This window comes from Scomber scombrus, chromosome 1 (assembly GCF_963691925.1).
Source record: "Scomber scombrus chromosome 1, fScoSco1.1, whole genome shotgun sequence".
In the NCBI taxonomy this organism is placed as follows: domain Eukaryota; kingdom Metazoa; phylum Chordata; class Actinopteri; order Scombriformes; family Scombridae; genus Scomber; species Scomber scombrus.
The window spans coordinates 5,366,581-5,388,850 of record NC_084970.1 but is presented as its reverse complement, the minus strand read 5'-3'; the positions used below and the strand labels follow the sequence as shown (position 1 = coordinate 5,388,850).

At 38.4% G+C, this 22,270-nt stretch overlaps 1 protein-coding gene across 1 annotated transcript in view; it reads left to right on the top strand.

Annotated features, from left to right (window-relative positions):
• The window catches only part of si:ch211-186j3.6 (neural-cadherin), a 333,490-nt gene that overhangs the window by 283,031 nt on the left and 28,189 nt on the right, over positions 1-22,270 (top strand). Inside the window, exons 33-34 of the mRNA XM_062419573.1 lie at positions 4,348-4,612; positions 16,895-17,075. Coding sequence (XP_062275557.1) covers positions 4,348-4,612; positions 16,895-17,075 — 446 coding nt within the window. The remainder of the gene's footprint in view (positions 1-4,347; positions 4,613-16,894; positions 17,076-22,270) is intronic.

Below are 22,270 nucleotides of genomic sequence, written 5' to 3'. Positions count from 1 at the left end.
CAATAATTTTTACTGTGGTCTCTATACCTCTGCTTCCACAGCAGCAGAGACAGATTATTCAACCACACACAATCAGCATTCTCTGGACAGAATGTTTTCTTTTGCTGAGTTAGTAGAAGCAATTAAGGCATTCCCCACAGGTGAATGTCCTGGGTTCTACCGAGTATTTCATGAGATTTTAATTCCTTTCTTAATCATGATGAGTAAGAAATTGGCCCATTTCCTTGTTCAATTTTGATCGCACAATTTTAACATAGGTAATGGCCACTAGAGTAAGTAAGTATAGCAACAATTATCCACCTAGATCAAGCAGCTGTCATGACAGTGGATGTCCAGAAAGCTTTTGAGTGTCAAATAGCATTATTTTTTTGAAGTTTAGACTTGGTAAGATTTCTCATTGGAGCCATTTAGTGTATATTAGGGAGTGAGACAGGAAGATTGCCTATCCCCTTTGTTATTCAATGTAACACTAGAACCTTAAGTAATTGGAATAAGAACTCATCAATGGTATTCCAGCTGATACATCAACATGTGTTGTTATACTCTACACAGATCTACTTGTTATCTTAATGAATCCTGAATTTGGTATTCCTTGTCTTTTATAATATATCATATTATATATAATTCGGCAACATTTTTGGTTACTATAGATTGGGCTAAAATTGATATTGTAGAAAATCTTAATTTACCTCACATATAGCTTAGAATAAAATACTGGACTGTCTATGATTTGAAGAGTAAATGCCATTAAGAAGTTATCTACGGAAATGTTGGTATCTCTTTCAAAATATGCTGATATTAATCTCAGCTGACTTTTTCAATCATCAATCAGTCAATCATTCATTTAATAATGTATTTGTTGTAAAAAAAAATTTAAAAAAAAAAAACAGACTATTGAGGGGGAAAAAAAACTAAACATCAATTTAGGCCCACTCTGGATGAATGTCTGGGTCTTCCAGTACTTAAATATTACTATTGGACAACTAATGCTATGGCATTGGCATACTGGAAATGGGGTTCTCCAGACCACGAATCAGTCAATTCTGCCCCCTTTGTTTATGTCTTTAACCAAGCCATACACCTCATTATCCTCCTTACATTTTACAAATCGTTCATATAAATCATATTAAACCAGTGAGTTACATCTTTCTTTGAATAAAACATATCTACAAAGTCCCTAGTATTTAGATACATACATGATTTTTTCACAAACACTCCTTTATTCATTTTTAACATAATATAATTAACAGGAATTAAAATATTGTTTTGTGGTCTAACTATGGATTATTTTAACATGCTGGAGCCCACACACAACAAGGGACATACTCTGGACTTGATTACCTTCAAGTGTCTGAACATTTCTAAGATTGTGGTGACTGATATTGCCCTCTCTATTGATTCCTGTGTTTTCTTCCAGAGTGCTATCTCCATGTACATAAATGTTTAAGCAGAGGTAATCACCAAACCGTATATCACTGACAACACCAGTGAAATATTTATTCAGGTTTTCTCTTCCACACCCGCCCTCTCTTGGGTCTCAGTCAATGAACTTGTAGATCATTTCAATTCTAAAATTACAGATGTTATTGATACCATTGCACCCAGTAAGGTTGAAGGTGTTGTCTGGCAAGAAAATATCTCCACCCGGCTGAGGTGCTGCAGGTGGAGAAAAACAACCTCCAGGTTCTTTATGACATCAATAAAGAGTGACTTTACATTTATGGTTTGGAACTGAGAAATACAAGGCAGTCCTCCTTCTCTGACATCACCAAAAGCATTAATAATGCATATGCCTTGTTTGCTGCTGTCGACAGGCTAACAAACCCTCCTGGGTCAGTAGCCTCTGTACTTCTATCCACAGGGCCTGCGATAAATTAGCTTCTTTGTTCATGGACAAAAGTCAGAAAATTAGATAGGCCGTCAGTGCCTCCATATCAGGCACAGGGTATGAGTTGTCCCTGTGTCCACCTAAAGGCAGTTCAAGTAGTATGACACAATTTTATCTGATCAACCATAAAAACCTGGAGGACATTACACAACATCTAAAACCCTACTCCTGCTGCCTTGATATTCTGCCAACAGGCTTTTTCAAAAAACGTTTCAAATTGCTTGGCCTCAGATCATCTATAAATTGTCAACACATCTCTTCTCTCAGGTTTCTTCCCATAGGCCTCGAAAACTGCAGTCATCAAACCACCCTTAAAAAGAACAACCTAGAAACCTCACTAATAAACAATTATAGGCCCATTTTCGAACCTCTCGAAAAACCTGTTTTCTAACTTCTTGACACTAAATAACTTTAGATTTGTTCCAGTCAATATTTTGACCACACCACAGCACTGAGACCGCTCTTGTTAAAGTCTTTCATGACACATTAAGATAACTACAAATTCAGCCTACTGTTTCCTGAAGAATATATTAAGAATTAAAGACTTTTTTTTTTTTTAAAAAGGAAGATGTCCATGCATTTATTTTCAGACTGCTGCAGCTGATTCAGAACATTGTTGCTCGAGTCCTCACTGAGACCAAAAGATCATATCACTTGAGTTGTCAGATCTTTACAATGGCTTCCTTTCTGTCAAATAAAATAATAATAATAATAATAAATTCTGCTGTTGGTTTATAAATCACTGAATGGTTTAGGGCCAGAATACATTTCTGATCTTTTCCTATATTACGAACCATGGTTGTCTGGGATAGGTCTGCTTTCTGTTCCCAGAGTCTAAACTAACCATAGAGAAGCAACGTTCAGTTTTTATGCTCCACATATCTGGAACAAACTCCCAAAATAATCTCAGTTCTTTTAAATTAAGTCTTCTCTGTTTGCTGCTGCCTTTTTTGAATCAAATAATTAGCTATTTCTTGCACTGTACTGCAACTTTCTTCTTTTATTTCACCTGTCTTATTCTATTTTAGCTTGTATTTGTTTTCTTTAATGAATGTTTTAAATTATATTTAAATGTAATTTTAAGGTGTGCCTATTTTGCACTTTATCCTGATTATCTTAATGTTTTATGTAAAGCACTTTGAATTGCCTTATTGCTGAAGTGTGCTATATAAATAGACTTGCCCTGCAATATTCCAGCATTGCTGGACAAGTACATTTGCTATATAGTGTGTAAAAGGGCTTAAGTGCATACAGGACTTCTATTTAGACAACATGTTTCTCCCATTTTGATCCCACTTGTGAGAGACATTCTCTTTTAGAATTGATTTGTTCTCTGCCATCCCTGAATTAGTGATTTTTTTTTCCTAAGTATTCTGTATCTATCAGCTGTATTAAACAGGTTTGGAAAAGGGAACTCAATGCTGTATTGCCTTATAAAATATGGAGGACTGCACTTTCCCGTATTCATAGTTGTTCAATAAACAGCAGACAGGTTAATTCAGTTCAAAGTGATTCACCATTTTCATTATTCTACGGTCATGTTACATAAATTTTACCCATCTGCGTCTTCAAGCTGTGATAAATGAAAATCAGATGATGGTACATCATTGTATTTATTTTGGAACTGTCCAATAATTCATTCATTTTGTTGAAGATTTTTGTCTTTTTTTCTGGGGTTTGCCATAGGACTCTTTTCCCACAGGGACTTGACTCTCTTTAAATGCTAAGAGGACTTTATTCTACCTTCACACAAGGCAGACCCTCGTCCTCCTCAATGTAAACCGGCCTGCATGCTGTAGCCACAAATGTAGCTATCACTGTTGGAAGTTTGTTGCTTGTAGAGTTTTTAATGTGTCTCCATTGCAAACTATCTAGCGAGCAGGAGCAGGGCTCTCTGTATCAGCAGTATGCTTAGCTAGCAAGTGGTTTGTCATGTTATGCTTTCAGCATATTTTCTGAGCATGCAGTATAGTATTTAATTGTTCTGGATTGTTTCATTAATAATAAACAAATATTTGCATAAAGTATTACAAACTTGAAAAATATCCCTTTAAAGTACATTTAGAACAAATAAAAAATGTGCAGTTTGTGATTAATCGCGATTTAACTCAAGACAATCATGCGATTAATGGCAATTAAATATTTTAATCAATTGATAGCCCTAAAATAAATGCAATAAACTTACCTAAACTTAACTAAACCTGGCTAGCAACCAGTGCTTTTCTAGTGTTTAATGCCAATTTCAAGTCTTTACATTATATTTTAACATAGTGCATTTAAATTGTTGTTGTTGTTGTTGTCTACATCCAAATTGTCAAAATCAATAATTTTATCCAATAAAGCTTGTGTTTGGTTTGTGTTAAAATTATTTTGAAAAATACTAACCAACCATCAGCAATGTCCCATTTTTATGATCAAAATTTAAACCTGATACAAAATGTCCTCTTGTCCAATTGAAGATCTTTCAGGGTCTCCTCTGTGTTTACTACAATCTTGGTGATGGGGACTACAACCTAACCATGCCCACCTATCGCCTTGACAACGGTGAATGGCATGAGATCTTCCTAGATCGGCATGATAATGAGATGACACTGAGACTGGATGGTGGTGGAGGACAGCGGGAGGTGATGGGATCGCAGGGCCGGAGCCGAGAAATTGTCATTGACCCATCTGTGGTGATGCTTGGAAATACCTTCCCATCTGGAATCAACAAGAGCTTTCAGGGTAAGTGTTATCATTTCACTCTGCTCATAATCATCCAGTGCCTGAGTCAGGTTTAAGGAATTTTCACTAACATTATATGTTTGTTCACCTTTGAAAAGAACTAGGAGGGCATCTGTGGTCAGTTGTATGTCTCAATGTATTGTTCTCAGAAAGGACTTTCCAGACATCAGGCATTTAGCAAACAGCAAATATGAGGGATTTTCAGAATTAGATAACAGACATGGCCGAAAATATGGGTACCCTTCCACCTTTATTGAGCAAACTGCTCACTTTTTTGCTGCTCTTTCCATCAATGTCCAGTGAGATTCAGATCAGGACTCATAGCAGGCCACTTCAGAATGGTCTAACATTTTCTTCTCATCCACTCTTGTGTGCTTTTTGATGTCTGTTTAGGGTCATTATCCTGCTGGAAGTAGCATCACACAGCTTTCTAACACTGGGCTGTATGCTTCACTCCAAAGTGCCTTGATAGTCTTCTGTTTTCATTATGACATGCACAGATACAAGGCACCCAGTGCTTTAGGTAGTAAACTAATTCAAAAACATCACTGAGGCTCCTTAATGTTTCATGGTAGGCATGGTGTTCTTTCCTTTAAGGCTTCGTTTTTTCTTATGTACATATAGGGTTGGTGTGATTTACTGAAAAGTTCTAATTTTATTCATCTCTTCGCATATTCTCCCAGAAGGATTGTGGCTTGTCAACATGCATTTTGGCAAAGTCCACTCTGGCTTTTTTGTGTCTCCCTCTTAGAAGTGAGGTCTTTCTGGGTCTTTTACCATGGTGCCTATTTTCATTCAGACAGCAACAGATGGTGCCACTTGAAACTATTGTACCTTGAACTTTAAGATCAGCTTGGATCTGTATTGAAGTTGTCCTTGGTTCTTTATCGACCATTCAAGGAATCCTTCTGTTCAATCTCAGGCCAATTTTCCTCTTGCAACCACGTCCAGAGATGTTGGCTACAGTCCCAAGGGCCTTAACCTTTTTAATTATATTGGCAACAGTGGTCCCAGGAACATCTAACTCTTTAGAAATGGTCTTGTAACCTTTACATTGACCATGCTTGGCTATTACCTTTTTCTAATGTCTTCAGACCACTCTCTAGTTTTTCTTCTGTTTTCTATGTTCAATGTGATGCACACAGTGACACAAAAGAGCAGAGTGAGTCATGTTCTCCTTTTTAAACTGGCTGCATGAGGGATTATAAGATTGAAAACACCTGTGATACTAATTTAAAAAAAACATAGTCTGCTTAAAGTATCACTACAAATCAATTATTTCTTACAACTTCTAAAGGGTACCAATAATTTTGACTATGTCTGATATGTTGAGTCCTGAGCTCTTTGCAGCACTTCCTGTGTCAGTGTAGTTCATTTTACTTTGCATTCACAACTGGGAGCTTCAAGTACATCTACATTGGTGCAGCTGGAGACTGGAGGACAATATCTTAAGTGGACAACAAGTATGAATTTTTAAAAAATGGCTCACAACACAAAAGTATACCATTGTGTCACCAACCACTTGGTAAGATGCCAACATTTCTAACAAAACATCCTCTAACTGGAGTTTAAGAGATCCAGTTTGCTTCACCAGATGTGGACAGCTGCTTGATTATTGGAGGCTGCTTCCTTCTCCTCTCTCTTCTGGTGTCTATGTGTTGCCTCTTTCTAAAACCCTCATCTATATCAACAACTGTAAAATATTCCCAGATAATTTGTTCAATTAATTTCTACATACATAGATTTATGGAGTTATGCTTGCTGAATAATGGCTCTATACTAAAATAATTATTCATCTCTGTAAAGCTGCTGTTCTTTCTGTCATCATTCTCTCTACTAATGATATTCACAGTTAGCATTACCTTAGATGGGGTATCTTAATAAAGTCCTCAAAACTTTGTTGAAACAGTTGTGTAAAAACTACATAATGCATACTTGAAAAAACAATATTACGCTTTACTATTGTGCAATCGTGTACAGAAAAAAAAGGAAAAAGTGACAAAGCTTAAAAGGAAAACGGTTATCAAGACTAAAAACACAGCAGAACTGGATAGGCTGATTTCTACTGGAGCTGCAGATAAGGTATTCAAAGACCCATCTGGAGTCACAGCCAGTTAACATAAGTGAATGTGTCAAACACACAGAAAGCCGAGATATAAACCACACTGGTGCAAAACACTGGCAATACACTTTGAACACGAACACCTGTGCAGCACCTTGTTGTTATTGGGTCGTTTGAAGTTGAATTCCAGGAAGTCTACAATTTATTGTCCAAAAGCTGGACCCCCCCCCCCCTCCAATTGTGGGAGTATGGGTGGTTGCACACATTTTTTCAGCCCTCTGACAGATGACACCACTCTCTAAGCCTTCTTAGCCTTATCTAACAGATCTTTAAACTGCCTTTGAATCCTATTCTCACTCAAACAAAGAGCAGATACTCGGTGGCTTGACTCAATCGTATAACTACATTGTATCTGCTTAGTCTTGGACTGGCCAAGACTGAACAGATATGGGCAAAAAATGCAATTTCAACTTGTTTTTTGTTCGCCTGCAAAATGCAGGTATAATGCAGGATTGAAACATAATTTTTTGGACAACTGTGGAAGAATAATGAAAGACCTGGATGACCATAGAGCAAAAAGGTCTACTCACTAATGGATCTGCTGCTGTTTATGTTTCTAGACAAGACGTCACCCTGATATCCACAGACTGCTGGCTGGCTAGCTTTAACCATCTGGCAGGTAGAGACCTAGACTTAAAAAAAAGAATCTGAAAATTATTCTCATAACCAGAGATGATACCTCGTCAACAAACACAAATGGAGAGCACAGACCATGTGCTGTCATTTTCACTCTGTCCCTCTTTTAGATACTACTGTTAAATTCACTACACCAGAGCAGCTTGCCAGTTGGAGTCATGACAGTCCCATAAACTGCAGCAGGTGCATATGTAGTGTAACTAATTCACGTCAGAGTTTACGAGACTGTCGTGACTCAAAATAGCTAATGTAGCGATTATCATCAATCACTACATTACTTTTTTGTCTAAAAAGAAACTTTTTGTGCACTAACTCAGTTTTCACAATGTATACATTCTACACATTGTGCAAAAACTAAAATTCTAATGAATTCAATAAATGACCCAACCCTAATCTAACCTATATTGGCTAGCCTTGCAGTTTCATCCAAATGTCATGGACCACGCAGTAGTCTTAGCTGCAGTCGTCTTACAAATAACACCTAATCCTACAAAGAAAGCCTAAGCATAAAGTAAATCTTCTGCAGCTTGTCCCAGCATTATATCTACATTTTTTCTGCTTAGGCTAAACTACAGTGGCTGGTTTAACTCGCTTGATAGGCAGTCTCATCTGAATACAATGACCTGCTCAATTGACCAACCACTGTCACTTAGCTAATTGTACTAATACTAACCTTTCTGATTTGAGAAACATTTCTTGAATTATGTCACTTGACCTTGGCAATCAAAGCATACACTCCTGTCTATTATATCACTGGCTAATACCATCATGCTAGCTAACAACAAACAACTAACTACATCACGTTCAGCTATATGCACAACTCACAACTTCTTTTAAGCTCTTCTGGTGCATTTACCAGATCAGAATTAAAAGTTGTTAATATATCCTTCTTGCTAGCCTAAGGCCATCTCACTTAAGATTTCTGTCCATTACTCGCCTCTACCTAATTTCACCACTCGCCTGGCCTTTCCAGTGTCCTGGAGTCCCCTGTAATTGATGAGAGTGGTAGGATGCTGACTCTCACATGTCTGACATGTCATGTGGACAGTTCTTAAATGATATCAATGTGTGAATGACCCTCTAAAGCCCTATTTGCATGGCATATTACTTGGGGACCTCAAGTGACTTAAAAAAGACCCCCCTACGTATGTGTTTCGTGTAAAGCAAAGTCTTTTTTTTACTCAAAGTTACCGCATTACTGGGCACCCACATAGAAAACGAAACTTGAGCAGCAGCGTTCTATTTCTTTAATCCACACGGAGTCCGACCTAGGTTCAGATGTTGCTGCTCGTCTTTTAGCAGCTGAGAGAGTGGACAAACTGCCTTCACCAGACTGACTGACAGAAGAAATGTACTAATTGAAATATATTTCATGTTGGCTCCACGGGGGAAAAAATCAACACTGTTTGTATTTAATGATTCATTGATTTTATTTCCCCACCGACTGTAACGTGAGGGGAATCTGCCTGTAGTGAAACCAGCAGCTCACAGGCAACATAGGAGATCTGATCAATCGATATACATAGCAGGTGGGAAAGAGGCTGAAAAAAGGTGAGGAGATAACAAAAACCACACAATAAAAGAACGACCTCAAACCAGAGATGCTGATTTGCTCGGGACTAATATCAGGGGAGACTGGGGTAAGATGAGCCATTTTTCATATTTAGGATCACTACATCAAGGCAATCGTAGTTTTGTCGCTAACTAATATATCTGCATATATTTCAGGATGTTGTGCATCCCTTCAAACAAACAGAATGAGTGTAAACATAACTGTTTCGATAATAAAGCATATCCACGAGCATATCTCGTGGCACAACTTACCCCGTGTATGGAGTAAGTTGAGCATAGGAGCGGCATAAGTTGAGCCGTATCCCTACTCCCCCCCACCCTCCTCCCCACTTTCTCCCTCCCTAAATAACAGTCACTTCTTCACATTCATGTGTATTTTTATTTATTATACACAATTCAACAGGTACAATACCCTTTTAAAAAAATATTATTGCATATTACTGCTAAACAGCTGTTTTATAAAAAAACATTTTAACATAACACATTTGAACAATGTGAACTGAAACTCTCATCCTCTCATCATCCTTCCTTTCTTCCTCTATCTATCCTCTCTTCTATCCATCTTCGTTAAACTCCTCCCTCCATCTTCCTCTCGTTCCATCTATCCCCAACCCACCGGCTCAACTTACCCCTGGCCAAATGGCTCAACTTACCCCAGAGCTACAATTTTTTACTTCATTAGTCCCCACAGCTAAAATGGTGCACTTTTATGCTAGGTTTATGGCCTCATGTTGTAGCTCATAGATACCACAATTGATTTATAAAACTAATTTTAAATGATCTATTTTGGTCTAAACACAATTCTCATGAAACTTATGATAGACTTAATTCACTTTCAAGAGTGAAAAATGTTTTTTTTTGGAAATAAAGGTCTAACCACTTTACCCATGTGGTTCTTACCTTCACAAACTCCATGAAGTGATGCCTTCCTCCTAAATATTTGGTCACATGATCAATGTTTTTTACCGTTTCCTAGCAACAAGGGATGGCTCAACTTAGCCTTTGGCTCAACGTACCCCAGTCTCCCTATCATGTGACCTGTGTTTGGTGAAATAATTAAGCTAATTTACAGTGGAATATTTTACTTTACAAATTACTGACATGGCAGATTTGAACAGAATGTAAGATTACAGATGACAAAACACACAATTTGAGTTTTGTGTGCTCTCTGCAGTTATTATTATCCACCCATCTGTGTGCAGAAAATTTGGAGAAAAAGCCTGAGTAATTAGTACTAAAACTAATTAAGTACTAAACTTACTAAAACACAAAATACACACAAACAGACAAGACATTCCACTTGCTGCCATCAGTATTGCACAATTCCCCTAAATATTACACTCAAAATAGAGTATAGTAGAGCATTTAGAGCAGCATATAATAAAAGAAGCGCACCCAAATTAATAGAAAATTTGAATCAACCATCAATCCCAATTGTGCAAATTGGATTTTATTTTTATTTTTATATGCTGGTTGGTAGTGAAAACCCTCCCAGTAATCCTCGTTTGGTGTTGTCATCCTGATGCTTTTGGCAAGGAAATAGTTTATGGTGTTTCTACAAAGCAGCACAGTGCAGCTTTTCAAAGGGAGTACAAAAACAGTGATCATTCCGCATTGTCCGACAGAAGCCGTCCACAGGCAGATGATTGCTAGCAGGGCTGAATAGTTAAGAGGTAAACATTTTCTGCAGAGAATGGAAGAAAGGTTATGACACACAACAGTATAAATCTTGCTAAATGTCCCTTTCAGTGGACAACTGACAGACCGTACAATGGCAAAATGGTAAAATAACACTGAAGAATGTTTGCTAGGCACTATCCAAACATCTTGGTGTGTGTGTGTGTGAGAACTAGATAATATGTTGTTTTATTTGTGTCACAGGGTAAAGTGAAAAGGTTGGTGTGTTGTTCAGGGCGTGTGAGACAGTTTAACAAGTATTTCTCCTGAAAAGCCCTACCAGAAATAGGTCCTTTTATCTATTTATATGCACTCTTTTCAAAGGAGAATTGTGATGTTTTTATGTGTTGATGAATGATTGATATGACAGTTTAATGGCTAATTCAACCAAATGCATCTTCATTGTTAGCTGGGATGATGGCTGTCCCCACAGCTGGGTGTAAAGTGTGCCATGTGTTTGCATGTGTAAAGTGTGTATATGCAGTGTGTGTGTGTGTGTGTGTGTGTGTGTGTGTGTGTGTGTGTGTGTGTCTGTCTGTGTGTGTCTGTGTGTGTCTGTGTGTGTCTGTGTGTTAAATTACACAACACATTTGAAACCTTTTGTTGGAATATGTTAAAAAAAACGATGTCAGAGACAAGCATGGATGTCATGTACTTATATCATTCAGAGAGTGTGTGTGTGTGTGTGTGTGTGTGTGTGTGTGTGTGTGTGTGTGTGTGTGTGTGTGTGTGTGTGTGTGTGTGTGTGTGTGTGTGTGTGTGTGTGTGTGTGTGTGTGTGTGTAAAAGATGTCACATTTATTACAGTGAGAGTAAACAAACCAATATTTTTTTTTGAATACACCTGTGTACAAGATTCTCCATCTTTGCAAATAACATGTTACTCATTTTTTGTACTGATCTATAAACAAAAAAATTATGCATCGTGACTCTGAGACATATTTATGGTTTCCATTACATGATTCCATCTCTGGGAAATGAATGATTTGGGGTAGAAATTAACAAATGCTCGTCCTGCTCATCATCCAGACTGCAGTTGGGGGTTGATAGCACAGCAGACACCAGTTTACTGTTCCTTTGGAGTTAAAAACACATTTTCACTACACTCACCTCCTGGTAAACAAAACTCAGCAACTCTTCTCAGTTCCTGAAGATTCATAGCATATCTGTGTGACTGCAGTTCAATCGCCGACTCAACTTCCTGTCACCGCACCGCACCAGCCATTAAAGGAGCTGCACTACAACACTCTTACAACACTTGTCTTGTCAAGTGTGTCATCTTCCTATTGTTATTTATGTTATGGCTAGGTTTCAGTTGATGGAACAAGTTTGCTTGTGTTGCGTCCACATGACCGGCAATCGTTTCTATGCCAGATGTTCGTTCATTCATTTGCACCTTCACCCCAAACTGAGGAAAGCAGGTATAAAATAGGAGGCAGTTTTATAGCGCACTCAGAGAGAGAGACTATAACAAAGAGACACAGTTTAAATAGAGCACTACAAAGTGACTTTAGTAGAGCTCTCTGTTCAGCAACATAAAACACAAGAGCAAGAACACAACAGTATTTTTTTTTCTATTTTTCACACAACCTTATCTTTCTGTTTACGTCAGGTTACTCCTCTCTATTTCTCCTGACTTTTAACAGCTCAGATTTTCCCATTTATGGACTGTAGAAAAATAATGGACTTAGCCCCCTTAATGTCACCCATTGGTTGTGGACTCCCGTTTTGAAGCCTCAAGTTTGCATTGCGACATCACTATCTTGGAGCCAGAAGTGACCATATATGGATGAAAGGGTGGAGCTTGGTCACCACGGTGCATTTGCAGCCTATTGTTAACTGGGATAATGCTAATGCACCCACCTGTCATTCAAAGCAGTAACATCCTTAATTATGCATAACTTTATGCATTAATAATATTTAAATGGGGGCATTATTTTAAAAAATGCTGTACGGTGGAAATATGGAAATTAGCAACGGACTAAAATTGTTTGTTGTACCAAGTTGTAAACATGTTTATTTTTGCTTTTAAGTTGGGCATATAAACACAGGGGTGTTGATGAATACTGACTTGCTTTTGGAGCCAGCCTCAAGTTGCTAATCAAGGAACTGCAGTTTTAAGCACTTCTGGGTTAGCTTCATTTTTCAGCCCTGGAGGTTGCTTCATTCCAGCTTAAAGTGATCGAGGCAGGCAGCTGTTGTTAACCTACAATGTCAACTGACGAGTTTAAAACTTTCACCAAAAAGTTCCCACAGATTTTTCCCATCTCATTTAATCACTGATCTTTTCGATGAGCTTTTGGAATGAATACACCCCTGTGGTTTCTTCTCTTGACCCAGTATTTCAAGTTCAAGCATAAAAGAGTTTAATTTGAGCTCAATTTCTTAAGGCATGTGCAAAGCATGTTAAAACAGCCCAGCGTCAGCTTTTACAGCAGTACCTTATGCATTTCAGATGAACTATGGCTGTTCTCATTTTATGTAACTATTCCACTAAATAAAAACATTACGGTGATGCAAAAGTATCTGCCCCCGACAGTAATTTAAGTACATTAAATATCCCTCATCGGGGTCTACATACAGTAGGCGCATAGGTTAACATAATTTTCAGCAAGTACAGTCTGCAGGGTCATAAACTTTAGGCTGCATGGACCTTCAATAACATGGTCAAATTATAAAATTCACTCATTGTGGACCTTTGGAAATTATTGCAGGTACACTTACGTATAAAGTGTATTTGGACTTAAGACTGAGCCTTCATGATTAATTATGTTGCTTGAAACAATCGAGATATGAATTTATCTGTTAACCACAGAAAGGATTCAAGCACACATGCTACCAATCACTCTTGTTAGATATGATTTTAGTCTCTGATCAAACTGATGTCAAATCAAATAATGTCAATTTCTGTAAAATATTGGTTTATCACACAGCACTAGGAAAAGAGAGTGATAAGAAACACATTTACACCTGAATCAAATGTTGGCAGGTCAGAAGATTTAGAAAGGAAGATCATTTCGATATTGAAAGAGAGAAATATAGAGAACAGTGAGCCACTTTATGATAATAGAGAGAGGAAGAGGTCATAGCCATGGAGAGAGATAAATACAGAGAGAAAGTCAGCTCCCTGGAGTTAGACAGTGAGAGCTGCAGACAGCTGTGCCTCAGGCATTAAGAGACGATGCATGTGTTTATTAAATGGACTTTAAAAGCATTTCCCTTCAAAAGAGGCAGACCTGATATAAGGTGGCAGGGAAAGTGCACGTGTGCGTGGGTCTGCATTAACTGTTGTGAATGTCTTTTCAAATAGTTAAAAAAGGGGAATGAGATGTTAACTGACTACACCAGCTTTACAATTATGTGATGAGAACAGAAGAGAGCAGAAATATCCTCAGGAGTTGACTGGCTCTTGTGCTCCATGGTAACACCTTAGCAGCACACGCCACACTGAGTTAGACTTAATGACTTATCAAATGATTGAATATTTTATTTTTGTGTCTGGTCATTTACATGACCCATCCCTCATGGAATTATTTAAGCACATTAATAAACAACAAATCAGATATCCCAGCATATTAACCCACCATCATCTAACAGCATAATCAAATCCTAACAAAACAAAATCTACATGTGCACACATTAGTGCCAAACACTGGATATTTTATCCAGTTCATAAACCAACAGTCTGCATTTCATTAAGAACAGAGTCTGAGGAATGTATCTACCATGTTACTTTTTTCTCCAATTCCATGTTTTAGTAATATATTCATAAAATTCAAAGACATTATCAAAAAGCTCTGTTCTCAGTACCTATCAAATCTAAATCAGGAACGTTAACTTTTTTTAAACAATATTTGTAGTAAATCATGATATAATGGACAGTATAGAATTACATTAGTTTTGTTCTCAGTCTCATTCAGCTCACAATATTCACAAATTATTTCATCTTCAATCCCACCTCTGTATCTTCCAGTTTCAATATAGCACATCTTAACTGTGCACAGAGTGATCTCTGACTTTTAGGTAAATTATATTTAACATATTTCTCACATTCATTTTCCTAAATAAACAATGAGGCTTTCACCAGATGTCTTCTTTCCATGATTGGGTGCATTTAAACTCCTCCGCTTCCACATTTGCTTTTTGGAAATAATTTTATTTCAAGTCCACAACCTTCTACTAAATCAAATGATTTGGATGCACATTAGCCTCGGACTGACAAATCCCAATAAAAACATTTCCCTAGCGACCCTGTTGGTTGGTGAACCCAGCAGTCTGTTCCACAGGCTCTCCATCCTGGCCTTCTATCTAACTTCATCTTTATCATAGATCTTAAGCAGTAACTCAGCTGCTGGTAAAAACAACTTGAAAACTGCTGACCTCTTTGTAAGAAACAAGATATGAATTATTGTTAACTCAGAGTAGCGCCAGCTGTACTCTCATGAGCTCTTACTTAGATCAGCAAGTAATGCATCATAAATCAATGTGTGCATTGTATTTATGCAAATCAGACAGAAATCATTTAATGTTAATTACCGCTTATTTTAAAGCTGCTACATTTTCTCATCCATCACTTCTGAGATAATGCCAGTGTACTGTGAGAACTATAATATGCCACCGTGTTTCAATCAAGGCTGCCAGAATTGCAGGTTAGCACAATTGATTGCAATATGATATTTCTAGTTTATTACAACATTAGCACAAAGCCACATTGTTATATAATTTCAGACAGGGTAACATACCCCATTGTTCAGATGATTAGATATGTTGTTAAAAGACTGTTTTCTCATGTTATTATTCATGTAAACCTGAAATTAGTGACCATGCCTACTGCATAGCAAACTATGCAGAAATAAAGCAGAGCCTGCAAGACACAGTAGATATAGTAGTAGTTAAGTCTGCTGCTACACATGGCATACTCTTCTCACTCCAGATGTTGAAACCTTTATTTACAACGGCAAACTCACTGAGAGCCAGCTCTCTTTTGAAGGAGTACCCTGTTAGCAGTGACAGTAAGTGTGACAAGCAATAGGTACATGATAAACATTGCCACTGAGCGTTAAATAGAGAAACAGTCGGCGACAAGAGACAAGTTAATGACAGCAACGGCAGAGAAACAATAAAAGTTAAAACATTCACATTCAACTGGTGGTTGTGTTTGCAGGATATACCACCCTCTTGTTATTGTCACTCCCCAGGCCCTGCTGTGCTGAGTTTGGTGGTTCATTGTGGGGAGGGACAAGGTCAGAGCCTTGACACCAAACTTAAATGCTCTACATTCACATAATAATCTGCTGACTGAACTGTGGCAGATACAGTAGTTTAAAGATGAACCAGGAAGTCAGTCTACATATAAACTGTGATGGATGTAGGACACAGTGTTGCTTCACAATTTATTTCTCATTCTGTGAAGTTTGGCTAACAGGAGTTCGCTTAAAATCTGTCTTATCATCTGACTGCTGTTTCTTGCTTTATTGGGCTTTCCTTTAGCAATGTCACCATGTTCTCAGATTTTAGTAATTACATAGTTGATTACACAACTCGATTTCATACCAGGTCATCAAATACCAACGCTTTGTCGGCAGTATTAAGCACCCAGAGCAAGTGGTGTGGTCTGGTTAGGTTTTGACCAAAAAGCTCTTGGCCAAACCTATTCAAATAAGGTCTAAGTTGTAATAAACTGGAAGCCCCTTTAACTACACGTATGATCAAGATGTAATGGTAATGGACTGTACTTGTATAGTTCTTTTCTAATCGCTCTACCTTCCCTGTTACAAGTGAAAATATTTTGCCTCTGTACTTAGAGATTAGAGTTTGTACTTTGTAGAGAAGTATAATGTGAAGCAGTGACATGTGTAAACAGCACAGCAATCAGTGCTCCATGGAGCACATTATGCGGTATCAAACATATTTGCAAATCTTTGCCTACAGTGTTTGCAGTGATTTCCTTGAAGACTATGAATAGCATTTTCAGACACTGCAGTAAACAGAAAACAACAAGGAGCTCAATGCAACACTCTTTCTAGTTAAAAAAAACCAACATAAAAACACACTTTCCTGGGCAGCACTGTGCAGGTCTTGAAAACCAGGATGGGTTTATAACATGTTAAAACTAAAGCCAATAATCTATCAAGAACATGTTTGTAATACTCTGTTTCCACTGTTCAACAAGTCCATAAGGTAAAACATATTTAATTTCTTTGCAGTGGTAGGTGAATACAGACAGCATTGTATTTCTTATTTCACTAAACCCTCTTTTCCGTTTCCCCCCTGCAGGCTGCATTAGAGACCTACGCCTCAATGGGCGCTACATGCCACTGGATGGTCAGCCGCGTGATGGGGTTTCCCAGGTCAGCATGCAGGGCCTCTCCCAGGGGTGCTCGTCTGACTCCTGCAAAAGGAACCAATGTAGCCCCCCTTTCACCTGTGTTGACCTGTGGAGAGTGCACGAATGCAGGTACACGCACAAACCCAAACGCACGCAACTGTTATCTGTGTACAGTCAAGCATATTCACACTTGGATGTTCTACATACATACTCATCCTTTTGACACAAAGGCATAAAGACACAAAAACATAAGTCATCCTTGGGCTTTTTTTTTCTTTTTTTGTAAGATTTATTTTGGGCTTTTTGCCTCTATTTAGATAGTATCTGGCAGCGATGCCGACAGGAAACAGGGAGAAAGAGAGGGGGGAATGACCTGCAGCATAGATCCGTGGCCGGATTCAAACCAGGGACACTGTGATTATGTGGCATGCGCTCTAACCACTCTACCACCAGGGCGCTCCATCCTTCGGCTTTTGACCTTGGTTTTATTTTTCCGCACAACCTCATGCATAAACTCTAAAATAACCTGACCCTCTTGGCAACATAGGGAAATTGTAGAAGAAAAAGCGTCCGTGAGCCTTTATTTCTTTTTAAGCTGGTGAAATGTCAAATTCCATGGCAACCGCTTTATGGCACTGCAAGCACTCAACCACGTGTGCATAAAGATGTTGGTTTATCAAAAGGACGTTGTGCCAATTACCATCCACTTGAGGTAGGGGGATGATTAGAGAAAACAAAATCCCAGCTGGCAGGATAGAAAACAATGAGGAGCTTATAAGGACATGAACATTTACCAGGTTTCATGAAATGATGTTACAGACTTTTACTCCCAAGAAAAAACAATGTTGCATTATTGGAAGTGTAGGATCAAGCATTTTTCTAGTAAAGGTCAGGATGTCTCAGCCTCTGTTGCATCATTTTTGGCTACTAGTTTTTTATTCTGTCCTTGAACAACCATAAGCTTAATGGAAGTGCAACAGTAAATGGCTGTGGTAACATTTAGAGGGATAAACATTAAAACATTAAATCTGACTCAGACGGATTCCTTTCCCACAATGTAAAGCTAACCACTCCAAATAAAAGATGGACAGGGAACACAAACTGATAGTAGCTTATTCTGTTTCTTGAACACCATTCTTTAATGTACCTTTTATGGGTTTGATTGACTGGTTAGCTGTCTTTTCAGGAGTGTGAATGTTTGTATACCTGAAGCAATTGCGTTTACTGTGCCCTCATTGTTCACTTTCTTGATTAAACTCCGTGTACTGAAATGACAAAAATGTGAGTGGACTGCCACACAAGTCTCCAAGTGTCAAACTAGTCGAAGCTCGCAGCAAATGATGATGATGTCCATTTTGTTCTTTCTAAGTGATCTCCTGTTGGAAAAACAAATAAGCTAGTAAACTCATTTAGCCTCTTAGCAAGGGAAGAATGTCATTTGAACTCAGATCAGTGCTGCGCCGATGCTATAAAGCCTGCCTGACAGAGGAGAAAATACTGCAGAGAGGCTTCAAAGTCAGTCCTACTGTGCTTCATTGCATATGACATCACAATGGTGCCACTGGCCGCTGCACACATCTGTCATTTTGGCAGAATTGTCAAAGTAAACTCCGAAAGCACAAAATCATTTGCTCGCATCACTTAACAACATTAAAATGGAAATGAAAAACATGGATGTTGCACCAGGGAGGCTTAGTTGTAAGAAACGCAGCGGGGAGCGTGTTGCCACAGGTTATGGGTGAGAGGATGAAATACAAACCAGGAGGTCTCTTTTTTAAAGCTTATCAAACATAATGACATGGTGGGAGCAGCACTCTTTGAAAGAGGAGTGTAAACTCTGGCAGCTGTAACTTTCTGCACTGACTCAGTTTTTGTGAGATTAGCCAGGGATCAACTTTTTGCCAGATGATGCTGTTTTTGGACGGCTCTCTCTTCCACAGGACCCTCGATAAACTATCACTGCAGCCTCATTTAAAATGGATGAGAAAGCTGTATCTTTGAGGTGTTGGTATTGTCAGTCTAAACGTGTCCTTGGGGAGGCCCCATGAAAGCCAATGCACTCAACAACAGCCATGTATGCCATTGAAATATGATGAATGAGTCACCTGTTCAGTTATTGAGCCAAATACCTAAAATTTAGAAGGTGAAAATAAATGACTTTACCTGCCCTCTGATACTGATGCGACTCAAACTAGTGCTTGACTCTCACTCCTGTACAACTCTCTGTATGCGGGTTTAGCTTGTTTGTCAGCTCGTAATGGGAAAATGTTGTGCAGTGAAAAGCTGCAGCAACCTAACACCCCTCTCCTCCGGCACAGACCGAATCAAACCTTAAGTGCTCATAGCCACATACACTAATCTCAGCTATTTTTCTGCCACTGGAAACATCAGCCTCCATTCAGTCTGTGCAGCCTCCTAGCTTTCAATCTTGCCTTTCCCTTTTTTTTCTTCTTCTCAATCCTCTGATCCACTCACCCACATCATCCATCCACCAGGCTCTTTTTTTTCTCTTTTCTTTTTACAATAGCTCTCATTCTCGCACTCTGCCCCTCTATTTCTTGGTTTGTATGACTCTCATCTTGCTCACTACTGTTCAGTTTTTTCACCTCTGTACTCTCGCCACACACGCACATAAACACACACGCACACACTTAAAATCTCCAACTCCATTTGCTTGTTCTCCTTGTTCTCTTTTCACCACTTGACCTGAACCTTGGAAGATGATTAGAGAGTAAGCGCTTGGGAGTGAGTCCTCCATCCTAAACGTCTGATACCTCACAGTCTCCACAGGGGGATAATATAAATGTGCAGTAGTCAAACTGTGCTGTACTGTACCGTAGTGTTTATATTCTCTCTAGGGCTCAAATAAACGCATACACATTTTTCATTGTTGTATATGAATTAGATTCTTTTAAAAACATTTATATGTATCTATGAATGATCATTTGCTTAACCCGTGCACCAAACAGTGATTGTCCAATCATAGCTTAGCAACCCTAATTAGGTACGACAGCTCTGTCAAGCTGTGTATTTCTCCACATGCTGAATCTGTATGAGTGGAGCTGCAGTAATAAGTGACACGCTGCAGTTAAAGAGTTTGGAGGGTGGTGTCTCTTTATTCGTAGTCTTTCCAAAACTAAAAATGAGTATCACAAAAGTACATGGAATTGATTAAACAGTGTGTTGATCTGCTCAAACAAGAACCCCCAACATTGGAGGTTGTAGCATGGCTGGCCAATTAACTTCCTACTGTCACGGTACAGGCTTCATTAGACTTCATAGGCCTAGGGCCGTCACACTACCTAGAGAAGTAACCTACATTACTTCCAAGGCAAAGAAGCACATCATTAGCTAACTAAACTATTCTGTGGATTACAGTTACGTAAATCCCCATTCAGGACAGATGCACACAGTGTGAGGCTGAGTTTAGAGTAACAGTAGCAACTTTGGTCGCTCTTTATTTGATTTTGGGGATGTCTGCACTCCAACTCTTGTCTAACTTGTCAGCTAAAATAGTGTTATGTTTTTTTTAACTCATCAGTTAGTTCTTCTCGTCAAAGTTATTTTCTCTTTAAATTTTGAAATTTAAAACTACTATGTGGAGCCCGACTGATATTAACCGATATCAGCCAATATTGGCCTGTCACAGATATATCTGTATCGGTGCTGATGCCAATTTTATTTTATTTTTTTAAGAAATATAGGCTCCATTTTATATTTGATCCTTTTTACTTGATTCAAGTTTACATAATAAATTCCCAGTGTATTTTAGTGTTTCAGTGCACTGATGTCATTCAATAAAAAACATATTTATTCTTTAAAGATCGTGTAAAATGAATTCAGACATTTTCTTCTAATCACATTAAATAGGTCATAAATGTGTAAAAAGCATTTCAACCATTTAGATTTGAATTGTGGAGCTAGGCTTCACAAACTGTTTCAAGATTTCTGTGTTCAGGATTTACGTAATCCGGCGGTGATTGGCATAAACCCGCCCCTGCTGCTGTAGCTATAAATACATTCAGCGAACACTGCTACTACTACTACTACAGTCTACAGTTAGCCAGTTAGCTGAGTTAACCGCCAAGCTAGCAGCCGAGTTAGCCACCGAGCTAGCAGCTGAGTTAGCAGCAGAAAGCTCTCAGACCTAGCGTTGATGTTTCTGGTAGAGGTGGTGACTTTGATTGACAGGTGACACTTGGTAGGGGGCGGGGTTTCAGCGAACTCGGCGGGTACTCCCACAGCGTTTGGGAGCAGAGAAAGAGGCTGGTTTTTATCATAGACTGTATATAAGAAATGGACGTAACATCCGTGACGGTTTGTGGACTGCTGCTCGGAAGCCAATATTATCGGATCTGAGCAGCGCCATCTTGAAAATTTCAGGTGCATGCCGGGAAAAATAAAAACACGGATTCTACTTATATAGGCATCAGGAGGAGCAAGAGGCGCCCTCCTGAACCTGTGAACCAATCAACCTGTCAAACACGACGTAGCCACGCCCTAATGCATACCCTGCTTTATCGTAAATCGCAAATATAAAATCAGGGAGGCCAAAATTTCACAAATGAACATCATACTGCATTGAAGAAGGCTTTAAACTAGCGATTGAGACTATAAACACATTTTGAAACCGTTTACTGAGGTTAGAAATCAAGTGAGAAGTTGGTGAATTCTCCATTGACTTGTATTGAGACGGAAGTCCTTTTGACACCAAAACGGCCGCCCCCTGGTGGCCTTTTGATAGAATGCAGTTTTATGTTACTTACTCGTTGGCATCATTTCAGGAACCGGAACTCCCCGCCTGGTTTTTACACAACTTTGAAGCCTAATTTCATATATTTGGCGATTTTTTTTACTCATTCAAATTTGACAGGGTGGTTAACAACACACTTTTCTGTGGTATGTCAAACTCAGAACACATATTTATTTTTACTTTACACAGACTTTAACTGTAAAATATCCTGCCTAAAATACAATTAGGAAATTTTGAGTGTAAAATGTGCCATTGTTATCATTGCAAAGTAACTAAGGCTTTAGTGAAGAGTCAAAAAGTATAAAAGTTATAAGTTATAATAAAAATGTATCATGCAAGAACAAAAGAAAAATTAACATTATTTTACAAAAGCAAAATTTAAAGTGTAAAATGTTTATCATCACTTGCCATTTTTTTCCTTCACTGTCTATATTCTGCAGTTGGTCAAAAGCAAAAACAATCAGCTGTTAGAACCTTTCACAATAAGACACCTTTAACTAATTACTGAGTGAGCATGCAAGAGAAAAGAGAAGCAGTGTTGTTTAGTTTGACCGACAGGCCTATGAATACT